This window comes from Sebastes fasciatus, chromosome 13 (genome assembly GCF_043250625.1).
Source record: "Sebastes fasciatus isolate fSebFas1 chromosome 13, fSebFas1.pri, whole genome shotgun sequence".
Taxonomy (NCBI): Eukaryota; Metazoa; Chordata; class Actinopteri; order Perciformes; family Sebastidae; genus Sebastes; species Sebastes fasciatus.
Window position 1 is genome coordinate 31,018,949 of NC_133807.1, and position 20,397 is coordinate 31,039,345.

The 20,397-nt window shown below is 37.3% G+C and overlaps 3 protein-coding genes and 1 pseudogene across 8 annotated transcripts in view; 1 reads left to right on the forward strand and 3 right to left on the reverse strand.

Annotated features, from left to right (window-relative positions):
* Positions 1-20,397, forward strand: part of LOC141781253 (septin-9-like) — a 154,509-nt gene that overhangs the window by 79,338 nt on the left and 54,774 nt on the right. The window lies entirely within an intron of this gene.
* Positions 891-3,290, reverse strand: LOC141781261 (uncharacterized). The gene has a single exon (XM_074656875.1). It carries the CDS (start codon positions 3,288-3,290, stop codon positions 2,292-2,294), a length of 999 nt encoding a protein of 332 aa, XP_074512976.1. The 3' UTR covers positions 891-2,291.
* Positions 5,145-10,953, reverse strand: LOC141781259 (uncharacterized). Its single transcript, XM_074656873.1, has 2 exons — positions 9,106-10,953; positions 5,145-5,593 (listed from the first exon to the last, which is right to left on the reverse strand). Exon 1 carries the CDS (start codon positions 10,951-10,953, stop codon positions 9,946-9,948), a length of 1,008 nt encoding a protein of 335 aa, XP_074512974.1. The 3' UTR covers positions 5,145-5,593; positions 9,106-9,945.
* Positions 16,571-19,225, reverse strand: LOC141781260 (uncharacterized; annotated as a pseudogene).

Consider the following 20,397-nt stretch of genomic DNA (forward strand, 5'->3'; position numbering starts at 1 on the left):
AAACAGGAGATTTATTATAGTGCCTGGCTTATTATTAGCCAGTATTCACTTATCATAGATCAATTTCAAGTACAGTACATGCATGTTTTATAGGTTGCATTTTTTACTCCTTTTCTGTAATTTACATTGAAGTTCACTGTTCAGTATACACTCTGATCTTATATTTACCATGACTGTCTTCTTAAATAGTAAAGTATCTTTCCCCTGTACATATCTGTGTCACAACTCTTGATCACCGAATTTGAGGGATCGTTGCCTGAGAGTCAAATATTGGCAGGAATATTATTTTCCGATTTTTGTTTTTTTGTTCTCTTTAATGCCGATACCTTAATGCTGATATCGGCCTCCAAAATGTGACGAATTTGGCATGTTGCCATTATTGGACAGTAAACAGTAGAGAGTGACTGATGTTATGGGTTGAGAGACGAGGATGACCTACAACAAAACATCCCAAGCTGAATTAGAACCAACGATGTGGTGGTTTTAGACCACGAGGTCACCAGGACGTCCCGTTTTTTGTTTCTTTCCCTTTTTTTAAGTTAATACTGATTCATCCAATACTTTTTCCCATCCATAAAGGGTGATATTTTCATTCTTTTAAAAAATGTTAATACAAATTGTGGTGCAAAATAGTTGAAACTTTTTAAGACCCCCTTTTCAAGACATTTAAAATTATTACTACATCACAAAATGCCAGTTGGCATAATATAAGCAGTAAAAAACAATGTTGGAGCAACACTAATTTGTTCTTCAAAACCAGATATCAATAGTATGCTGAGCTCTATCTGCTCCTCTCCTGTGATTGTCTGTAGAAGGAGGAATAGTTAAAGTTGTCTTCATGGTTTTGCACATCTAACTTGTGTTCATCCAGTTTCCTTGAACTTAAAATAGAAACACTGACATCAGTCTGACTGAAAAAATACTTTAATAAACACAATTTCCAACACAACAGAAAGAATACAAAACCATACAAAATACACTCCTGTTTTTAAAGCTAACATATTAACAGTGAAGGCTGTCCTTAACAGACCACAGAGACTTTCACTTATCAGTTTCATTTATCCATCAGAGCAATTTACAGTACATCGTCTTCATCTGTATCAGACACAGGATGAATCAGCAGTGAGTCATTACTAGTAGATTATACATGCTGGAGCATGACATTGTGCCTGAATGAAGCCTGAAGCTTTATGATCATGCCAGAGCAGAGCATTTTAATATACAATAAAAAACATTATGCCCAGTTCAAATATATTTGTAACAAAGAAGAATTCCTGCTGTTATTAACAAACTATAATTTAGTAAATAGAGCAATAAAGGTCCAAATGTCCTGAAGACTCTCTGCCTTTCATAGCACACGGTTTGATATGGGTAATTTAAAGAATTTGGCCTTTAATCACAAGCTTATATCTCAATCTTAACTGAACATCACCTCTCTCTCTCTCTCTCTCTCTCTCTCTCTCTCTCTCTGTGTTTTCTCCTTCTTCTTTTCTCTCTGGATTAATGTTTCTCGTGGACTCCATCAGATTTTCCATTATTGCATCTCAACTCCTCACAACTCACTCATGGGATATAGGGGGACATAAACTACAATATCATGGACATAATCATAAATATTCTGCATTAGCCGTGTACATGGACTACCTACACTTCATATTTGATATTCTACATACATGTCTATATGCAACCCCACCTAGACTGATTACTACCATTAACTCGCTTATATTTTATGATCCATAATGTTAACCTGATTTTGGTATTGTATATATTTTGGATTTGTACATTATTACCTCTGCCAGGACCGAAGGCCTAGGAAGGCGGTTATGTTTTCACCGGTGTTGGTTTGTTGGTTAGTTTGTTTGTCTTAGCAGGATTATTCCAAAAGTTCGTGATGGATTTGACTAACATTTTTTGGAGAGGTGGGGTGTGGCACAATGAACAATCAATTAGATTTTGGTGGCGATCTGGATTCAGAATTTTTTTAAGGATTCCAATCAGCCAGAACATTAAGAACTCTGGGTATAACACATGCGCAGTGTTACTGATGACGCGTTGATGATCAGCTGATCTCAACATGAACAAAAATACACGTGGATGATGGCGCAAGCTGAACGGAGAGGGGGGGAAATCGTACTCGGGCACCTTGGTGGAGGTCTGCGCTCTCCAAGTGCCATTCTAGTTGTTATTGTTATCTTAGACTTTAATATTTGCACTTTTTATATTTGCACTCTTCCCACTTTGTATTGCAACTACTGCACAGCAGTTTCCCTCGGGATAAATACAGTTTTATCTCATATGTTCCATTTATATGGAAAAAAAAAAAGTAAAATAGCACACAATGCAATTACAAATATGGAGGCAATGCAACAAATACAACAAAATGACTCCTGGTCGTTGTTCAGAAGCACTGAGGTGTTGTAACTGCCTGATTCTCGGTTCCCTGTCCTCCTGCTGGTTTCGTGGTCCTCATCGTCGTTTATATCCACTGCAACATAACCTTGGTTTCGAAAAGATCTAGGAACATTGCTCTCCGAATCATCATCATCATCCGAATGAGTTCTTCTGTTTTGTCTGTTGTTTTGTTGGCTAGAGGAGTACTTTTCCTGGATCACAATAAACAACAGCAGTCCAAGGCAAGCAAGGTCACCCCATGTGTTTCTGATGCGGAACTCATCAGCGTTACTTGCATAGCGGTTTCTGAGTTGCAACAGTTGCTGTTGGTTTTGTCCCACAGAAAACTCTCTGATCTGTCTCAAGAGGTTAACAGTGATCCTGTAGGTATGATCTGGATCGTATTCCCGCTGATGTTCAGTATGCTGTGTGATATAAACTTGGTCTATCCTCTGCAAAGCTCTCCATCCTGTGTTTTGTTCCCTGATACGAATTATGATCCTGTCACTGTTTGTTCCCACATACTCCCTTTGGGGACGGACAACATAAGGAGGAAGTGGTATGGACGTTTCTTGATGGAGATTGCCAAAAGTGTAGTATCGGTATCCACTTCCTCGATGCAGTCGGTCCAACAGCCCCTCAGAGTTGTGATACTGATGTGAGCCATAATCTCCTCTGTTTGGGTCAAAGGCCAGCCTTATGACATCGTGCTCGTCGATCTCAACTGTGTTGGCAAACCAGTGGAGCAGCAGTAGACTGTGCTTGGGCACAGATTGGCCGAAGTTGATTTTCTTCAAATCGTTGATTGAATTAAACTTTTTCTGTACAGCCGACACAGAGTTCAGCACAAAGAACAGAGCTACACAGCAACGGGTGACTCTTCCTGACATCTTCATCATCCTGTGTAGATAATTAAAAAGTTATTTCTCCTATTATTAAGCCACACCGTATATTCTCAATCTATACTTATATTTGTAACAAGAGATGCATCTAATGATTTTTTTCATTATTTGATTATAAAGGTGGCCATATGTACAATGAAACAGGTATTACTGTTGTTGTTGTTCCTGCTGTTGATACTGAGCTGTAAGAATCAGGAAAGTATTAGGAAGGAATCCACAGTCCTCATTCTGTGCAAAAATGTATTTGTAAGTTTATCTGAATTTAATATGAGCCTTCAGCAGCCTGAGTTAATCAAATCAAGTGAGTATCTTCCAAACGTTGTACTTTTTAGTACGAAATTCCCTCTTCCTGTTTCAATAGACAGCGTTTCCTTGTTGAGTTGCGATGGAGGGATAATAACACAGGGAGGAGAGATTGCTCACAAAGAAGACTCGAGTTAAATACTTAACTAATCATGTTGAATAGTGCCACGGTAAATACTAAAAACAAAACTAGTGATCAGAAAATAATAGAGCTCACCTGATTTAGCCTGCTGCTGTTTGTCTGCTGCTGTTAGTCTGCTGCTGTTAGTCTGCTGCTGTCAGGTATCTGATCTCTGTGTTTATGTGAGAGCATACTGCAGCTCCTTCTAGGTTACCGTTTCCCTGTAAATGAAACTGATAAAACAAGTGTTGCTGGTGGTTAGAGGAAGTTTGATTATTCAGCTGTTTGGATGAAGCTTCTTTCTGTATTCAAGAAAGAAAAGCAGTATTCCCTTCCAGTGTTTTGTTGGGGTTAACCAGTTACATGCCTGTTAATTTTATTTTTATTAATTTATCAATTTTTAAATTGTATATATTTATTAATGCATGTTTTTCCTTTAGCATTCCCCCACTCCCTATTTATTTCCCCAAACTTATTAATTTTTGTATTCTTTTGTTTTATACATTTCTTTTATACATTTCTTTATGCATTTCTGCATCATCAAATGAGGGGGCTCGAGATCAACGTGTGTCATCATGGGCATCCAGACTGGAGTTGATAAGCAGACAGCATTAGCTAGCTAGCTAGCTACCATATTGTTGATCTACGCATACTGACCGCATGACTCACGTTGAGTGACAGCACCCTCATTTGCATGATGATGCAGAAATGCATAAAGAAATGTGAAAAGAAAAGAATACAGAAATAAATAAGTTTGGGGAAATAAATAGGGGTGAAAATGCAAAGGGAAAACCATGCAGAAATAAATAAATTCTTAATGAATAAATACATTTCTAAATTAATTTCAAATAAATGCAAAAATATATAAATACATTTAAAAGCTTTAAAATTAAATGGAAGAGTAGATAGGGGAAGTAATACAAAGGTAAATAAATAAAGAAGCACATTAAAACAGAAATATCAATTTATGTCACATTTTATCAATTAATGAATGCATACATTTATTTTTAATATTTTTGGTACATTTAATGACATATTTATTTATCAAGTGATTCATTTTTGTTTTTGGCAAATTCCGTCCTCCGTACTTTTCAAGACATTTAAGATTATTACCACATCACAAAATGCCCGTTCAACAGTTAGCAAAATATAAGCAGTAAAAAAAGATAATGTTGGAGCAACACTAATTTGTTCTTCAAAACCAGATATCAATAGTATCCTGAGCTCTATCTGCTCCTCTCCTGTGATTGTCTGTAGAAGGAGGAATAGTTAAAGTTGTCTTCATGGTTTTGCACATCTAACTTGTGTTCATCCAGTTTCCTTGAACTTAAAATAAAAACACTGACATCAGTCTGACTGAAAAAATACTTTAATAAACACAATTTCCAACACAACAGAAAGAATACAAAACCATAAAAAATACACCTGTTTTTAAAGCTAACATATTATCAGTGAAGGCTGTCCTTAACAGACCACAGAGACTTTCACTTATCAGTTTCATTTATCCATCAGAGCAATTTACAGTACATCGTCTTCATCTCTATCAGACACAGGATGAATCAGCAGTGAGTCATTACTAGTAGATTATACATGCTGGAGCATGACATTGTTGCCTGAATGAAGCCTGAAACTTTATGACCATGCCAGAGCAGTACATTTTAATATACAATAAAAAACATTTTGCTCAGTTCAAATATATTTGTAACAAAGAAGAATTCCTGCTGTTATTAACAAACTATAATTTAGTAAATAGAGCTATAAAGGTCCAAATGTCCTGAAGACTCTGCCCTTCATAGCACACGGTTTGAGATGGGTAATTTAAGGAATTTGGCCTTTAATCACAAGCTTATATCTCAATCTTAACTGAACACCACCCCTCTCTCTCTGTTTCCCCTCCTTCTTTTTTTCTCTGGATTAATGTCTTCAGTGGACTCCATCATTGCAACTCAACTCCTCACAACTTACTCATGGGACATAAACTACAATATCATGGACATCATAAACATTCCGTATTAGCCATGTACTCTTAGACTACCTACACTTCATATTTGATATTCTACATAGATGTCTATATGCAACCCAACCTAGACTGATTACTACCATTAACTTGCTTATATTTTATGATCCATAATGTTAACCTGATTTTGGTATTGTATATATTTGGGAAGTTTTATCTCATTTTTTGTACCATTTATACAAATAAATACAAAGTAATATAGCAGCCAATAAAATTACACATATGGCGACAATGCGACAAATACAACAGCATGATACTGAGGTGTTGTTACAGCCTGATTGTCTGTTCCCAGTCCTCCTGCTGGCTTTGTGGTCCTCATCGCTGTTCATATCCACTGCAGTATAATCTTTGTTTCGAACAAATCGAACATTGCTCTCTCTCTCCGAATCATTATTATCCGAATGAGTTCTTCTGTTTTGACTGTTGTTTTGTTGGCTAGAGGAGTACTTTTCCTCGATCACAATAAACAACAGCAGTCCAAGGCAAGCAAGGTTACCCCATGTGTTTCTGATATGCAACTCATCAGCGTTACTTCCATAGCGGTTTCTGAGTTGCAACAGTTGCTGTTGGTTTTGTCCCAAATAAAACTCTCTGATCTGTCTCAAGAGTTTAACAGTGATCTTGTAGGTATGATCTGGATCATAAGGTGTCCCCTGATTTTCGTAAGTGTCATAATGTTGTGTGATATAAACTTGGTATATCCTCTGCAAAGCTTGCCCCCCAGTGTTTTGTTCCCTGATACGAATTATGATCCTGTCCCTGTTTGTTCCCTCATACTCCCTTGGAGGACGGACAACATAAGGAGGAAGTGGCATGGACGTTTCTTGATGTAGATTGCCAAAAGTGTAGTATCGGTATCCCCACGGCAGTGGGTCCAACACCCCCTCAGAGTTGTGATACTGATGTGAGCCATAATCTTCTCTGTTTGGGTCAAAGGCCAGCCTTATGACACCATGCTCGTCGATGTCAACTGTGTTGGCAAACCAGTGGAGCAGCAGTAGACTGTGTTTGGGCACGGATTGGCCAAAGTTGATTATCTTCAAAGCATTGATTGAACGGAGCCTTTGTACAGCCGACACAGAGTTCAGCAAAAAGAACAGAGCTACACAGCAACTGGTGACTCTTCCTGACATCTTCATCATCCTGTATAGATAATTAAAAAGTTATTGCTCCCATTGTTCATCAGCACTGTACATTCTCAATCCATACTTATATTTATAACAAGAGATGCATCTAACGATTATTTTCATGATTTGATCATACAGGTGGCCATATGAACAATGAAACAGGTTTTATTTGTTATCATTCCTCCTGTTTATACTGAGCTGTAAGAGTCAGGCCAGTATTAGGAAGGAATCCACAGTCCTCATTCTGTGTAAAAATGTATTTGTAAGTTTATCTGAAGTTAATCTGAGCCTTCAGCAGCCAGAGTTAATCAAATCAAGTGAGTATCTTCCAGACTTAGTCTATGTAATACGAATTTCCCTCTTTATGTTTCAATTGACAGTGTTTCCTTGTGGAGTTGTGGTGGAGGGATAATAACACAGAGAGGAGAGATCACTCACAAAGAAGACTTGAGTTAAATGCTTCACCAATCATGTTGAATAGTGCCACGGTGAATATTTAAAACAAAACTAGTGATCAGAAAATAATAGAGCTCACCTGATTTAGTCTGCTGCCGTTAGTCTGCTGCCGTCAGGTATCTGATCTCTGTGTTTATGTGAGAGCATACTGCAACTCCTAAGTTACCGTTTCCCTGTAAATGAAACTGGTAAAACAAGTGTTGCTGGTGGTTAGAGGAAGTTTGATTATAATGCTGTTTGAATGAAGCTTCTTTCTGTATTCAAGAAAAGAAAAGCATTTTTGTATTCTTTTCATTATACATTTCTTTTATACATTTCTTTATGCATTTCTGCATCATCAAATGAGGGGGCTCGAGATCAACGTGTGTCATCATGAGCATCAAGACTGGAGTTGATAAGCAGACAGCATTAGCTAGCTAGCTAGCTAGCATATTGTTGATCTACGCATTCTAACCGCATGACTCACGTTGAGTGACAGCACCCTCATTTGCATGATGATGCAGAAATGCATTAAGAAATGTAAAAAGAAAAGAATACAGACTAAATAAGTTTGGGGAAATAAATAGGGGTGAAAATGCAAAGGGAAAATCATGCAGAAATAAATAAATTCTTAATGAATAAATACATTTCTAAATTAATTTCAAATAAATGCAAAAATATATAAATACATTTAAAAGTTAAAAAAATTAAATGGAAGAGTAGATAGGGGAAGTAATACAAAGGGAAATAAATAAAGAAGCAAATTAAAACAGAAATATCAATTTGTCACATTTTATCAATTAATGAATGCATACATTTATTTTTAATATTTTTGGTACATTTAATGACATATTTATTTATCAAGTGATTTATTTTTTTATTTTTGTTTTTGGCAAATTCCGTCCTCTGTACTTTTCAAGACATTTAAGATTATTACCACATCACAAAATGCCAGTTCAACAGTTAGCAAAATATAAGCAGTAAAAAAAGATAATGTTGGAGCAACACTAATTTGTTCTTCAAAACCAGATATCAATAGTATCCTGAGCTCTATCTGCTCCTCTCCTGTGATTGTCTGTAGAAGGAGGAATAGTTAAAGTTGTCTTCATGGTTTTGCACATCTAACTTGTGTTCATCCAGTTTCCTTGAACTTAAAATAAAAACACTGACATCAGTCTGACTGATAAATTCAAGTTTAATTGACACAATTTCAAGCAACAGAAACAGAAACAACAGAAATAATACAAAACCATAAATGAAATACACTCCTGTTTCTTTGAGCTAATATATTATCAGTGAAGGCTGCTCTTAACAGACCACAGAGACTTTCCCATATCAGTTTCATTTATCCATCAGAGCAATTTACATCGTCTTCATCTGGCAGGAGGTTAAGGTCCATCAGGACCAAAACCTCACGCCATAAAAACAGTTTTTTCCCCATGGTAGTGGGGCTCTCCAACAGCCCCTCTGCCCCCCTTTGACTCTCTCCCTCACACACACACACACACACACACACACTATTGCCCCGCCGACACTGGCTCTCCCCCTCTTTCATACACTCTAAATACCACCCCCTACTGTATCCCTCTCTCTCCCTCTGATACAATAAAAAACATTTTGCCCAGTTCAAATATATTTGTGACAAAGAAGAATTCCTGCTGTTATTAATAAACTATAATTTAGTAAATAGAGCTATAAAGGTCCAAATATCCTGAAGACTCTGCCCTTCATAGCACACGGTTTGATATGGGTAATTTAAAGAATTGTCTTTAATCACAAGCTTATATCTCAATCTTAACTGAACATCACCTCTCTCTCTCTCTCTGTGTTTTCTCCTTCTTCTTTTCTCTCTGGATTAATGTTTCTCGTGGACTCCATCAGATTTTCCATTATTGCATCTCAACTCCTCACAACTCACTCATGGGATATAGGGGGACATAAACTACAATATCATGGACATAATCATAAATATTCTGCATTAGCCGTGTACATGGACTACCTACACTTCATATTTGATATTCTACATACATGTCTATATGCAACCCCACCTAGACTGATTACTACCATTAACTCGCTTATATTTTATGATCCATAATGTTAACCTGATTTTGGTATTGTATATATTTTGGATTTGTACATTATTACCTCTGCCAGGACCGAAGGCCTAGGAAGGCGGTTATGTTTTCACCGGTGTTGGTTTGTTGGTTAGTTTGTTTGTCTTAGCAGGATTATTCCAAAAGTTCGTGATGGATTTGACTAACATTTTTTGGAGAGGTGGGGTGTGGCACAATGAACAATCAATTAGATTTTGGTGGCGATCTGGATTCAGAATTTTTTTAAGGATTCCAATCAGCCAGAACATTAAGAACTCTGGGTATAACACATGCGCAGTGTTACTGATGACGCGTTGATGATCAGCTGATCTCAACATGAACAAAAATACACGTGGATGATGGCGCAAGCTGAACGGAGAGGGGGGGAAATCGTGCTCGGGCACCTTGGTGGAGGTCTGCGCTCTCCAAGTGCCATTCTAGTTGTTATTGTTATCTTAGACTTTAATATTTGCACTTTTTATATTTGCACTCTTCCCACTTTGTATTGCAACTACTGCACAGCAGTTTCCCTCGGGATAAATACAGTTTTATCTCATTATATGTTCCATTTATATGAAAAAAAAAAAAGTAAAATAGCACACAATGCAATTACAAATATGGAGGCAATGCAACAAATATAACAAAATGACTCCTGGTCGTTGTTCAGAAGCACTGAGGTGTTGTAACTGCCTGATTCTCGGTTCCCTGTCCTCCTGCTGGCTTCCTGGTCTTCATCGTTTTTTATATCCACTACAGCATCACCTTGGTTTCGAAAATATCTAGGAACATTGCGCTCGCTCTCCGAATCATCATCATTCAAATGAGTTCTTCTGTTTTGTGGTCTGTTGTTTTGTTGGCTAGTGGAGTACTTTCCCGGGATCACAATAAACAACAGCAGTCCAAGGCAAGCAAGGTCACCCCATGTGTTTCTGATATGCAACTCATCAGCGCTACTTCCATAGCGGTTTCTGAGTTGCAACAGTTGCTGTTGGTTTTGTCCCACAGAAAACTCTCTGATCTGTCTCAAGAGGTTAACAGTGATCTTGTAGGTATGATCTGGATCATAAGGTGTCCCCTGATTTTCGTAAGTGTCATAATGTTGTGTGATATAAACTTGGTATATCCTCTGCAAAGCTTGCCCCCCAGTGTTTTGTTCCCTGATACGAATTATGATCCTGTCCCTGTTTGTTCCCTCATACTCCCTTGGAGGACGGACAACATAAGGAGGAAGTGGCATGGACGTTTCTTGATGTAGATTGCCAAAAGTGTAGTATCGGTATCCCGGCGGCAGTGAGTCCAACAGCCCCTCAGAGTTGTGATACTGATGTGAGCCATAATCTTCTCTGTTTGGGTCAAAGGCCAGCCTTATGACATCGTGCTCGTCGATGTCAACTGTGTTGGCAAACCAGTGGAGCAGCAGTAGACTGTGTTTGGGCACGGATTGGCCAAAGTTGATTTTCTTCAAAGCATTGATTGAACGGAGCCTTTGTACAGCCGACACAGAGTTCAGCAAAAAGAACAGAGCTACACAGCAACTGGTGACTCTTCCTGACATCTTCATCATCCTGTATAGATAATTAAAAAGTTATTGCTCCCATCGTTCATCAGCACTGTACATTCTCAATCCATACTTATATTTATAACAAGAGATGCATCTAACGATTATTTTCATGATTTGATCATACAGGTGGCCATATGAACAATGAAACAGGTTTTATTTGTTATCATTCCTCCTGTTCATACTGAGCTGTAAGAGTCAGGCCAGTATTAGGAAGGAATCCACAGTCCTCATTCTGTGTAAAAATGTATTTGTAAGTTTATCTGAAGTTAATCTGAGCCTTCAGCAGCCAGAGTTAATCAAATCAAGTGAGTATCTTCCAGACTTAGTCTATGTAATACGAATTTCCCTCTTTATGTTTCAATTGACAGTGTTTCCTTGTGGAGTTGTGGTGGAGGGATAATAACACAGAGAGGAGAGATCACTCACAAAGAAGACTTGAGTTAAATGCTTCACCAATCATGTTGAATAGTGCCACGGTGAATATTTAAAACAAAACTAGTGATCAGAAAATAATAGAGCTCACCTGATTTAGTCTGCTGCCGTTAGTCTGCTGCCGTCAGGTATCTGATCTCTGTGTTTATGTGAGAGCATACTGCAACTCCTAAGTTACCGTTTCCCTGTAAATGAAACTGGTAAAACAAGTGTTGCTGGTGGTTAGAGGAAGTTTGATTATAATGCTGTTTGAATGAAGCTTCTTTCTGTATTCAAGAAAAGAAAAGCATTTTTGTATTCTTTTCATTATACATTTCTTTTATACATTTCTTTATGCATTTCTGCATCATCAAATGAGGGGGCTCGAGATCAACGTGTGTCATCATGGGCATCCAGACTGGAGTTGATAAGCAGACAGCATTAGCTAGCTAGCTAGCTAGCATATTGTTGATCTACGCATTCTAACCGCATGACTCACGTTGAGTGACAGCACCCTCATTTGCATGATGATGCAGAAATGCATTAAGAAATGTAAAAAGAAAAGAATACAGACTAAATAAGTTTGGGGAAATAAATAGGGGTGAAAATGCAAAGGGAAAATCATGCAGAAATAAATAAATTCTTAATGAATAAATACATTTCTAAATTAATTTCAAATAAATGCAAAAATATATAAATACATTTAAAAGTTAAAAAAATTAAATGGAAGAGTAGATAGGGGAAGTAATACAAAGGGAAATAAATAAAGAAGCAAATTAAAACAGAAATATCAATTTGTCACATTTTATCAATTAATGAATGCATACATTTATTTTTAATATTTTTGGTACATTTAATGACATATTTATTTATCAAGTGATTTATTTTTTTATTTTTGTTTTTGGCAAATTCCGTCCTCTGTACTTTTCAAGACATTTAAGATTATTACCACATCACAAAATGCCAGTTCAACAGTTAGCAAAATATAAGCAGTAAAAAAAGATAATGTTGGAGCAACACTAATTTGTTCTTCAAAACCAGATATCAATAGTATCCTGAGCTCTATCTGCTCCTCTCCTGTGATTGTCTGTAGAAGGAGGAATAGTTAAAGTTGTCTTCATGGTTTTGCACATCTAACTTGTGTTCATCCAGTTTCCTTGAACTTAAAATAAAAACACTGACATCAGTCTGACTGATAAATTCAAGTTTAATTGACACAATTTCAAGCAACAGAAACAGAAACAACAGAAATAATACAAAACCATAAATGAAATACACTCCTGTTTCTTTGAGCTAATATATTATCAGTGAAGGCTGCTCTTAACAGACCACAGAGACTTTCCCATATCAGTTTCATTTATCCATCAGAGCAATTTACATCGTCTTCATCTGGCAGGAGGTTAAGGTCCATCAGGACCAAAACCTCACGCCATAAAAACAGTTTTTTCCCCATGGTAGTGGGGCTCTCCAACAGCCCCTCTGCCCCCCTGTGACTCTCTCCCTCACACACACACACACACACACACTATTGCCCCGCCGACACTGGCTCTCCCCCTCTTTCATACACTCTAAATACCACCCCCTACTGTATCCCTCTCTCTCCCTCTGATACAATAAAAAACATTTTGCCCAGTTCAAATATATTTGTGACAAAGAAGAATTCCTGCTGTTATTAACAAACTATAATTTAGTAAATAGAGCTATAAAGGTCCAAATATCCTGAAGACTCTGCCCTTCATAGCACACGGTTTGATATGGGTAATTTAAAGAATTGTCTTTAATCACAAGCTTATATCTCAATCTTAACTGAACATCACCTCTCTCTCTCTCTCTGTCTCTGTTTTCTCCTTCTTCTTTTCTCTCTGGATTAATGTTTCTCGTGGACTCCATCAGATTTTCCATTATTTCATCTCAACTCCTCACAACTCACTCATGGGATATAGGGGGACATAAACTACAATATCATGGACATAATCATAAATATTCTGCATTAGCCGTGTACATGGACTACCTACACTTCATATTTGATATTCTACATACATGTCTATATGCAACCCCACCTAGACTGATTACTACCATTAACTCGCTTATATTTTATGATCCATAATGTTAACCTGATTTTGGTATTGTATATATTTTGGATTTGTACATTATTACCTCTGCCAGGACCGAAGGCCTAGGAAGGCGGTTATGTTTTCACCGGTGTTGGTTTGTTGGTTAGTTTGTTTGTCTTAGCAGGATTATTCCAAAAGTTCGTGATGGATTTGACTGACATTTTTTGGAGAGGTGGGGTGTGGCACAATGAACAATCAATTAGATTTTGGTGGCGATCTGGATTCAGAATTTTTTTAAGGATTCCAATCAGCCAGAACATTAAGAACTCTGGGTATAACACATGCGCAGTGTTACTGATGACGCGTTGATGATCAGCTGATCTCAACATGAACAAAAATACACGTGGATGATGGCGCAAGCTGAACGGAGAGGGGGGGAAATCGTGCTCGGGCACCTTGGTGGAGGTCTGCGCTCTCCAAGTGCCATTCTAGTTGTTATTGTTATCTTAGACTTTAATATTTGCACTTTTTATATTTGCACTCTTCCCACTTTGTATTGCAACTACTGCACAGCAGTTTCCCTCGGGATAAATACAGTTTTATCTCATTATATGTTCCATTTATATGAAAAAAAAAAAAGTAAAATAGCACACAACGCAATTACAAATATGGAGGCAATGCAACAAATATAACAAAATGACTCCTGGTCGTTGTTCAGAAGCACTGAGGTGTTGTAACTGCCTGATTCTCGGTTCCCTGTCCTCCTGCTGGCTTCCTGGTCTTCATCGTTGTTTATATCCACTACAACATCACCTTGGTTTCGAAAATATCTAGGAACATTGCGCTCGCTCTCCGAATCATCATCATTCAAATGAGTTCTTCTGTTTTGTGGTCTGTTGTTTTGTTGGCTAGTGGAGTACTTTCCCGGGATCACAATAAACAACAGCAGTCCAAGGCAAGCAAGGTCACCCCATGTGTCACTGATATGCAACTCATCAGCGTTACTTCCATAGCGGTTGCTGAGTTGCAACAGTTGCTGTTGGTTTTGTCCCAAATAAAACTCTGATCTGTCTCAAGAGGTTAGCAGTGATCCTGTAGGTATGAACTGGATTATAACGTGACCCCTGATTTTCGGAAGTGTCATAATGTTGTGTGATATAAACTTGGTCTATCCTCTGCAAAGCTTGCCCCCTTGTGTTTTGTTCCCTGATACGAATTATGATCCTGTCCCTGTTTGTTCTCTCATACTCCCTTGGAGGACGGACAACATAAGGAGGAAGTGGCATGAACGTTTCTTGATGGAGATTGCCAATAGTGTTTTCTTGACGGAGATTGCCAATAGTGTAGTATCGGTATCCCCACGGCAGTGAGTCCAACACCCCCTCAGAGTTGTGATACTGATGCGAGTCATAATCTCCTCTGTTTGGGTCAAAGGCCAGCCTTATGACACCGTGCTCGTCGATCTCAACTGTGTTGGCAAACCAGTGGAGCAGCAGTAGACTGTGTTTGGGCACAGATTGGCCAAAGTTGATTTTCTTCAAATCGTTGATTGAATGGAGCTTTTTCTGTACAGCCGACACAGAGTTCAGCACAAAGAACAGAGCTACACAGCAACTGGTGACTCTTCCTGACATCTTCATCATCCTGTATAGATAATTAAAAGGTAATTGCTCCCATTGTTCATCAGCACTGTACATTCTCAATCCATACTTATATTTATAACAAGAGATGCATCTAACGATTATTTTCATGATTTGATCATACAGGTGGCCATATGAACAATGAAACAGGTTTTATTTGTTATCATTCCTCCTGTTCATACTGAGCTGTAAGAGTCAGGCCAGTATTAGGAAGGAATCCACAGTCCTCATTCTGTGTAAAAATGTATTTGTAAGTTTATCTGAAGTTAATCTGAGCCTTCAGCAGCCAGAGTTAATCAAATCAAGTTTGAGTATCTTCCAGACTTAGTCTATGTAATACGAATTTCCCTCTTTATGTTTCAATAGACAGCGTTTCCTTGTGGAGTTGTGGTGGAGGGATAATAACACAGAGAGGAGAGATCACTCACAAAGAAGACTTGAGTTAAGTGCTTCACTAATCATGTTGAATAGTGCCACTTGTCTGCTGCTGTTAGACTGCTGCCGTCAGGTATCTGATCTCTGTGTTTATGTGAGAGCATACTGCAACTCCTAAGTTACCGTTTCCTTGTTAATGAAACTGGTAAAACAAGTGTTGCTGGTGGTTAGAGGAAGTTTGATTATAATGCTGTTTGGATGAAGCTTCCTTTTGTATTCAAGAAAAGAAAAGCATTTTTGTATTCTTTTCTTTTATACATTTCTTTATGCATTTCTGCATCATCAAATGAGGGGGCTCGAGATCAACGTGTGTCATCATGGGCATCAAGACTGGTGTTGATAAGCAGACAGCATTAGCTAGCTAGCATATTGTTGATCTGCGCATTCTGACCGCATGACTCACGTTGAGTGACAGCACCCTCATTTGCATGATGATGCAGAAATGCATAAAGAAATGTAAAAAGAAAAGAATACAGAAATAAATAAGTTTGGGGAAATAAATAGGGGTGAAAATGCAAAGGGAAAACCATGCAGAAATAAATAAATTCTTAATGAATAAATACATTTCTAAATTAATTTCAAATAAATGCAAAAATATATAAATACATTTAAAAGTTAAAAAAATTAAATGGAAGAGTAGATAGGGGAAGTAATACAAAGGTAAATAAATAAAGAAGCAAATTAAAACAGAAATATTAATTTGTCACATTTTATCAATTAATGAATGCCTACATTTATTTTTAATATTTTTGGTACATTTAATGACATTTATTTATCAATTGATTTATTTTTTTGGCAAATTCCGTCCTCTGTACTTTTCAAGACATTTAAGATTATTACCACATCACAAAATGCCAGTTCAACAGTTAGCAAAATATAAGCAGTAAAAAAAGATAATGTTGGAGCAACACTAATTTGTTCTTCAAAACCAGATATCAATAGTATCCTGAGCTCTATCTGCTCCTCTCCTGTGATTGTCTGTAGAAGGAGGAATAGTTAAAGTTGTCTTCATGATTTTGCACATCTAACTTGTGTTCATCCAGTTTCCTTGAACTTAAAATAAAAACACTGACATCAGTCTGACTGAAAAAATACTTTAATAAACACAATTTCCAACACAACAGAAAGAATACAAAACCATGAAAAATACACTCCGGTTTTTAAAGCTAACATATTAACAGTGAAGGCTGCTCTTAACAGACCACAGAGACTTTCACTTATCAGTTTCATTTATCCATCAGAGCAATTTACAGTACATCGTCTTCATCTCTATCAGACACAGGATGAATCAGCAGTGAGTCATTACTAGTAGATTATACATGCTGGAGCATGGCATTGTTGCCTGAATGAAGCCTGAAGCTTTATGACCATGCCAGAGCAGTACATTTTAATATACAATAAAAAACATTTTGCTCAGTTCAAATATATTTGTAACAAAGAAGAATTCCTGCTGTTATTAACAAACTATAATTTAGTAAATAGAGCTATAAAGGTCCAAATGTCCTGAAGACTGCCCTTCATAGCACACGGTTTGAGATGGGTAATTTAAGGAATTTGGCCTTTAATCACAAGCTTATATCTCAATCTTAACTGAACACCACCTCTCTCTCTCTGTTTCCCCTCCTTCTTTTTTCTCTGGATTAATGTTTCTCGTGGACTCCATCATTGCAACTCAACTCCTCACAACTTACTCATGGGACATAAACTACAATATCATGGACATCATCATAAACATTCCGTATTAGCCATGTACTCTTAGACTACCTACACTTCATATTTGATATTCTACATAGATGTCTATATGCAACCCAACCTAGACTGATTACTACCATTAACTTGCTTATATTTTATGATCCATAATGTTAACCTGATTTTGGTATTGTATATATTTGGGATTTTCACTTTTTTGTTATTGCTATCTTAGACTTTAATATTGGCACTCTTCCCACCTTTTATTGCAACTACTGCACAGCAGTTTCCTTCGTGATAAAGTTTTATCTCATATGTACCATTTATACAAAAAAATAAAAAGTAATATAGCACACAATGAAATTACACATATGGCGACAATGCAACAAATACAACAGCATGATAGTGAGGTGTTTTTATGGCCTGATTGTCTGTTCCCAGTCCTCCTGCTGGTTTCGTGGTCCTCATCGCCATTTATATCCACTACAACATCACCTTGGTTTCGAAAAGATCTAGGAACATTGCTCTCTCTCCTCGAAGCATCATCAGCCAAATGAGTTCTTCTGTTTTCTGGTCTGTAGTTTTGTGGTCTGTTGTTTTGTGGTCTGTTTTGTGGTCTGTTGTTTTGTTGGCTAGAGGTGTGCTTTTCCTGGATCACAATAAACAACAGCAGTCCAAGGCAAGCAAGGTCACCCCATGTGTTTCTGATATGCAACTCATCAGCGCTACTTGCATAGCGGTTTCTGAGTTGCAACAGTTGCTGTTGGTTTTGTCCCACAGAAAACTGTCTGATCTGTCTCAAGAGGTTAGCAGTGATCCTGTAGGTATGATCTGGATCATAAGGTGTCCCCTGATTTTCGGAAGTGTCATAATGTTGTGTGATATAAACTTGGTATATCCTCGGCAAAGCTTGCCCCCTTGTGTTTTGTTCTCCGACACGAATTATGATCCTGTCCCTGTTTGTTCCCACATACTCTCTTTGGGGACGGACAACATAAAGAGGAAGTGTAGTATCGGTATCCACTTCCTCGATGCAGTGGGTCCAACAACTCCTCGAAGTTTCCATAATAATGTGAGCCATAATCTCCGCTGTTTGGGTCAAAGGTCAGCATTATGATATTGTTATTGTCGATGTCAACTGTGTTGGCAAACCAGTGGAGCAGCAGTAAACTGTGCTTGGGCACAGAATGGCCAAAGTTGATTTTCTTCAAGGCATCGATTGAATCAAGCTTTTTCTGTACAGCCGACACAGAGTTCAGGATAAAGAACAGAGCTACACAGCAACTGGTGACTCTTCCTGACATCTTCATCATCCTGTATAGATAATTAAAAAGTTATTTCTCCCATTATTCATCCACACTGTACATTCTCAATCTATACCTATATTTATAACAAGAGATGCATCTAACGATTATTTTCATGATTTGATTATACAGGTGGCCATATGAACAATGAAACAGGTTTTGTTTATCATTCCTCCTGTTCATACTGAGCTGTAAGAGTCAGGCCAGTATTAGGAAGGAAGCCACAGTCCTCATTCTGTGTAAAAATGTATTTGTAAGTTTATCTGAAGTTAATCTGAGCCTTCATCAGCCTGAGTTAATCAAATCAAGTGAGTATCTTCCAGACTTAGTCTATGTAATACGAATTTCCCTGTTTATGTTTCAATAGACAGCGTTTCCTTGTGGAGTTGGGTTGGAGAGATAATAACAGAGAGGAGAGATCACTCACAAAGAAGACTTGAGTTAAATGCTTAACTAATCGTGTGGAATAATGCCACGGTAAATACTAAAAACAAAACTAATGATCAGAAAATAATAGAGCTCACCTGATTTAGTCTGCTGCTGTTTGTCTGCTGCAGTTAGTCTGCTGCTGTCAGGTATCTGATCTCTGTATTTATGTGAGAGCATACTGCAGCCCCTTCTAGGTCACCGTTTCCCTGTAAATGAAACTGATAAAACAAGTGTTGCTGGTGGTTAGAGGAAGTTTGTTTATTCAGCTGTTTGGCTGAAGCTTCTTTCTGTATTCAAGAAAGAAAAGCAGTATTCCCTTCCAGTGTTTTGTTGGGGTTAACCAGTTACATGCCTGTACATTTTATTTTCTTTAATTTATCAATTTTTAAATTGTGTGTATTTATTAATGCATGTTTTTCCTTTAGCATTCCCCCACCCCCTATTTATTTCCCCAAACTTATGAATTTTTGTATTCTTTTGTTTTATACATTTCTTTTATACATTTCTTTATGCATTTCTGCATCATCAAATGAGGGGGCTCGAGATCAACGTGTGTCATCATGGGCATCCAGACTGGAGTTGATAAGCAGACAGCATTAGCTAGCTAGCTAGCTAGCATATTGTTGATCTACGCATTCTGACCGCATGACTCACGTTGAGTGACAGCACCCTCATTTGCATGATGATGCAGAAATGCATTAAGAAATGTAAAAAGAAAAGAATACAGACTAAATAAGTTTGGGGAAATAAATAGGGGTGAAAATGCAAAGGGAAAACCATGCAGAAATAAATAAATTCTTAATGAATAAATACATTTCTAAATTAATTTAAAATAAATGCAAAAATATATAAATACATTTAAAAGTAAAAAAATTAAATGGAAGAGTAGATAGGGGAAGTAATACAAAGGGAAATAAATAAAGAAGCAAATTAAAACAGAAATATCAATTTATGTCACATTTTATCAATTAATGAATGCATACATTTATTTTTAATATTTTTGGTACATTTAATGACATATTTATTTATCAAGTGATTTATTTTTTTATTTTTGTTTTTGGCAAATTCCGTCCTCTGTACTTTTCAAGACATTTAAGATTATTACCACATCACAAAATGCCAGTTCAACAGTTAGCAAAATATAAGCAGTAAAAAAAGATAATGTTGGAGCAACACTAATTTGTTCTTCAAAACCAGATATCAATAGTCTGCTGAGCTCTATCTGCTCCTCTCCTGTGATTGTCTGTAGAAGGAGGAATAGTTAAAGTTGTCTTCATGGTTTTGCACATCTAACTTGTGTTCATCCAGTTTCCTTGAACTTAAAATAAAAACACTGACATCAGTCTGACTGATAAATTCAAGTTTAATTGACACCATTTCAAGCACAACAGAAAGAATACAAAACCATAAATGAAATACACTCCTGTTTCTTTGAGCTAATATATTATCAGTGAAGGCTGCTCTTAACAGACCACAGAGACTTTC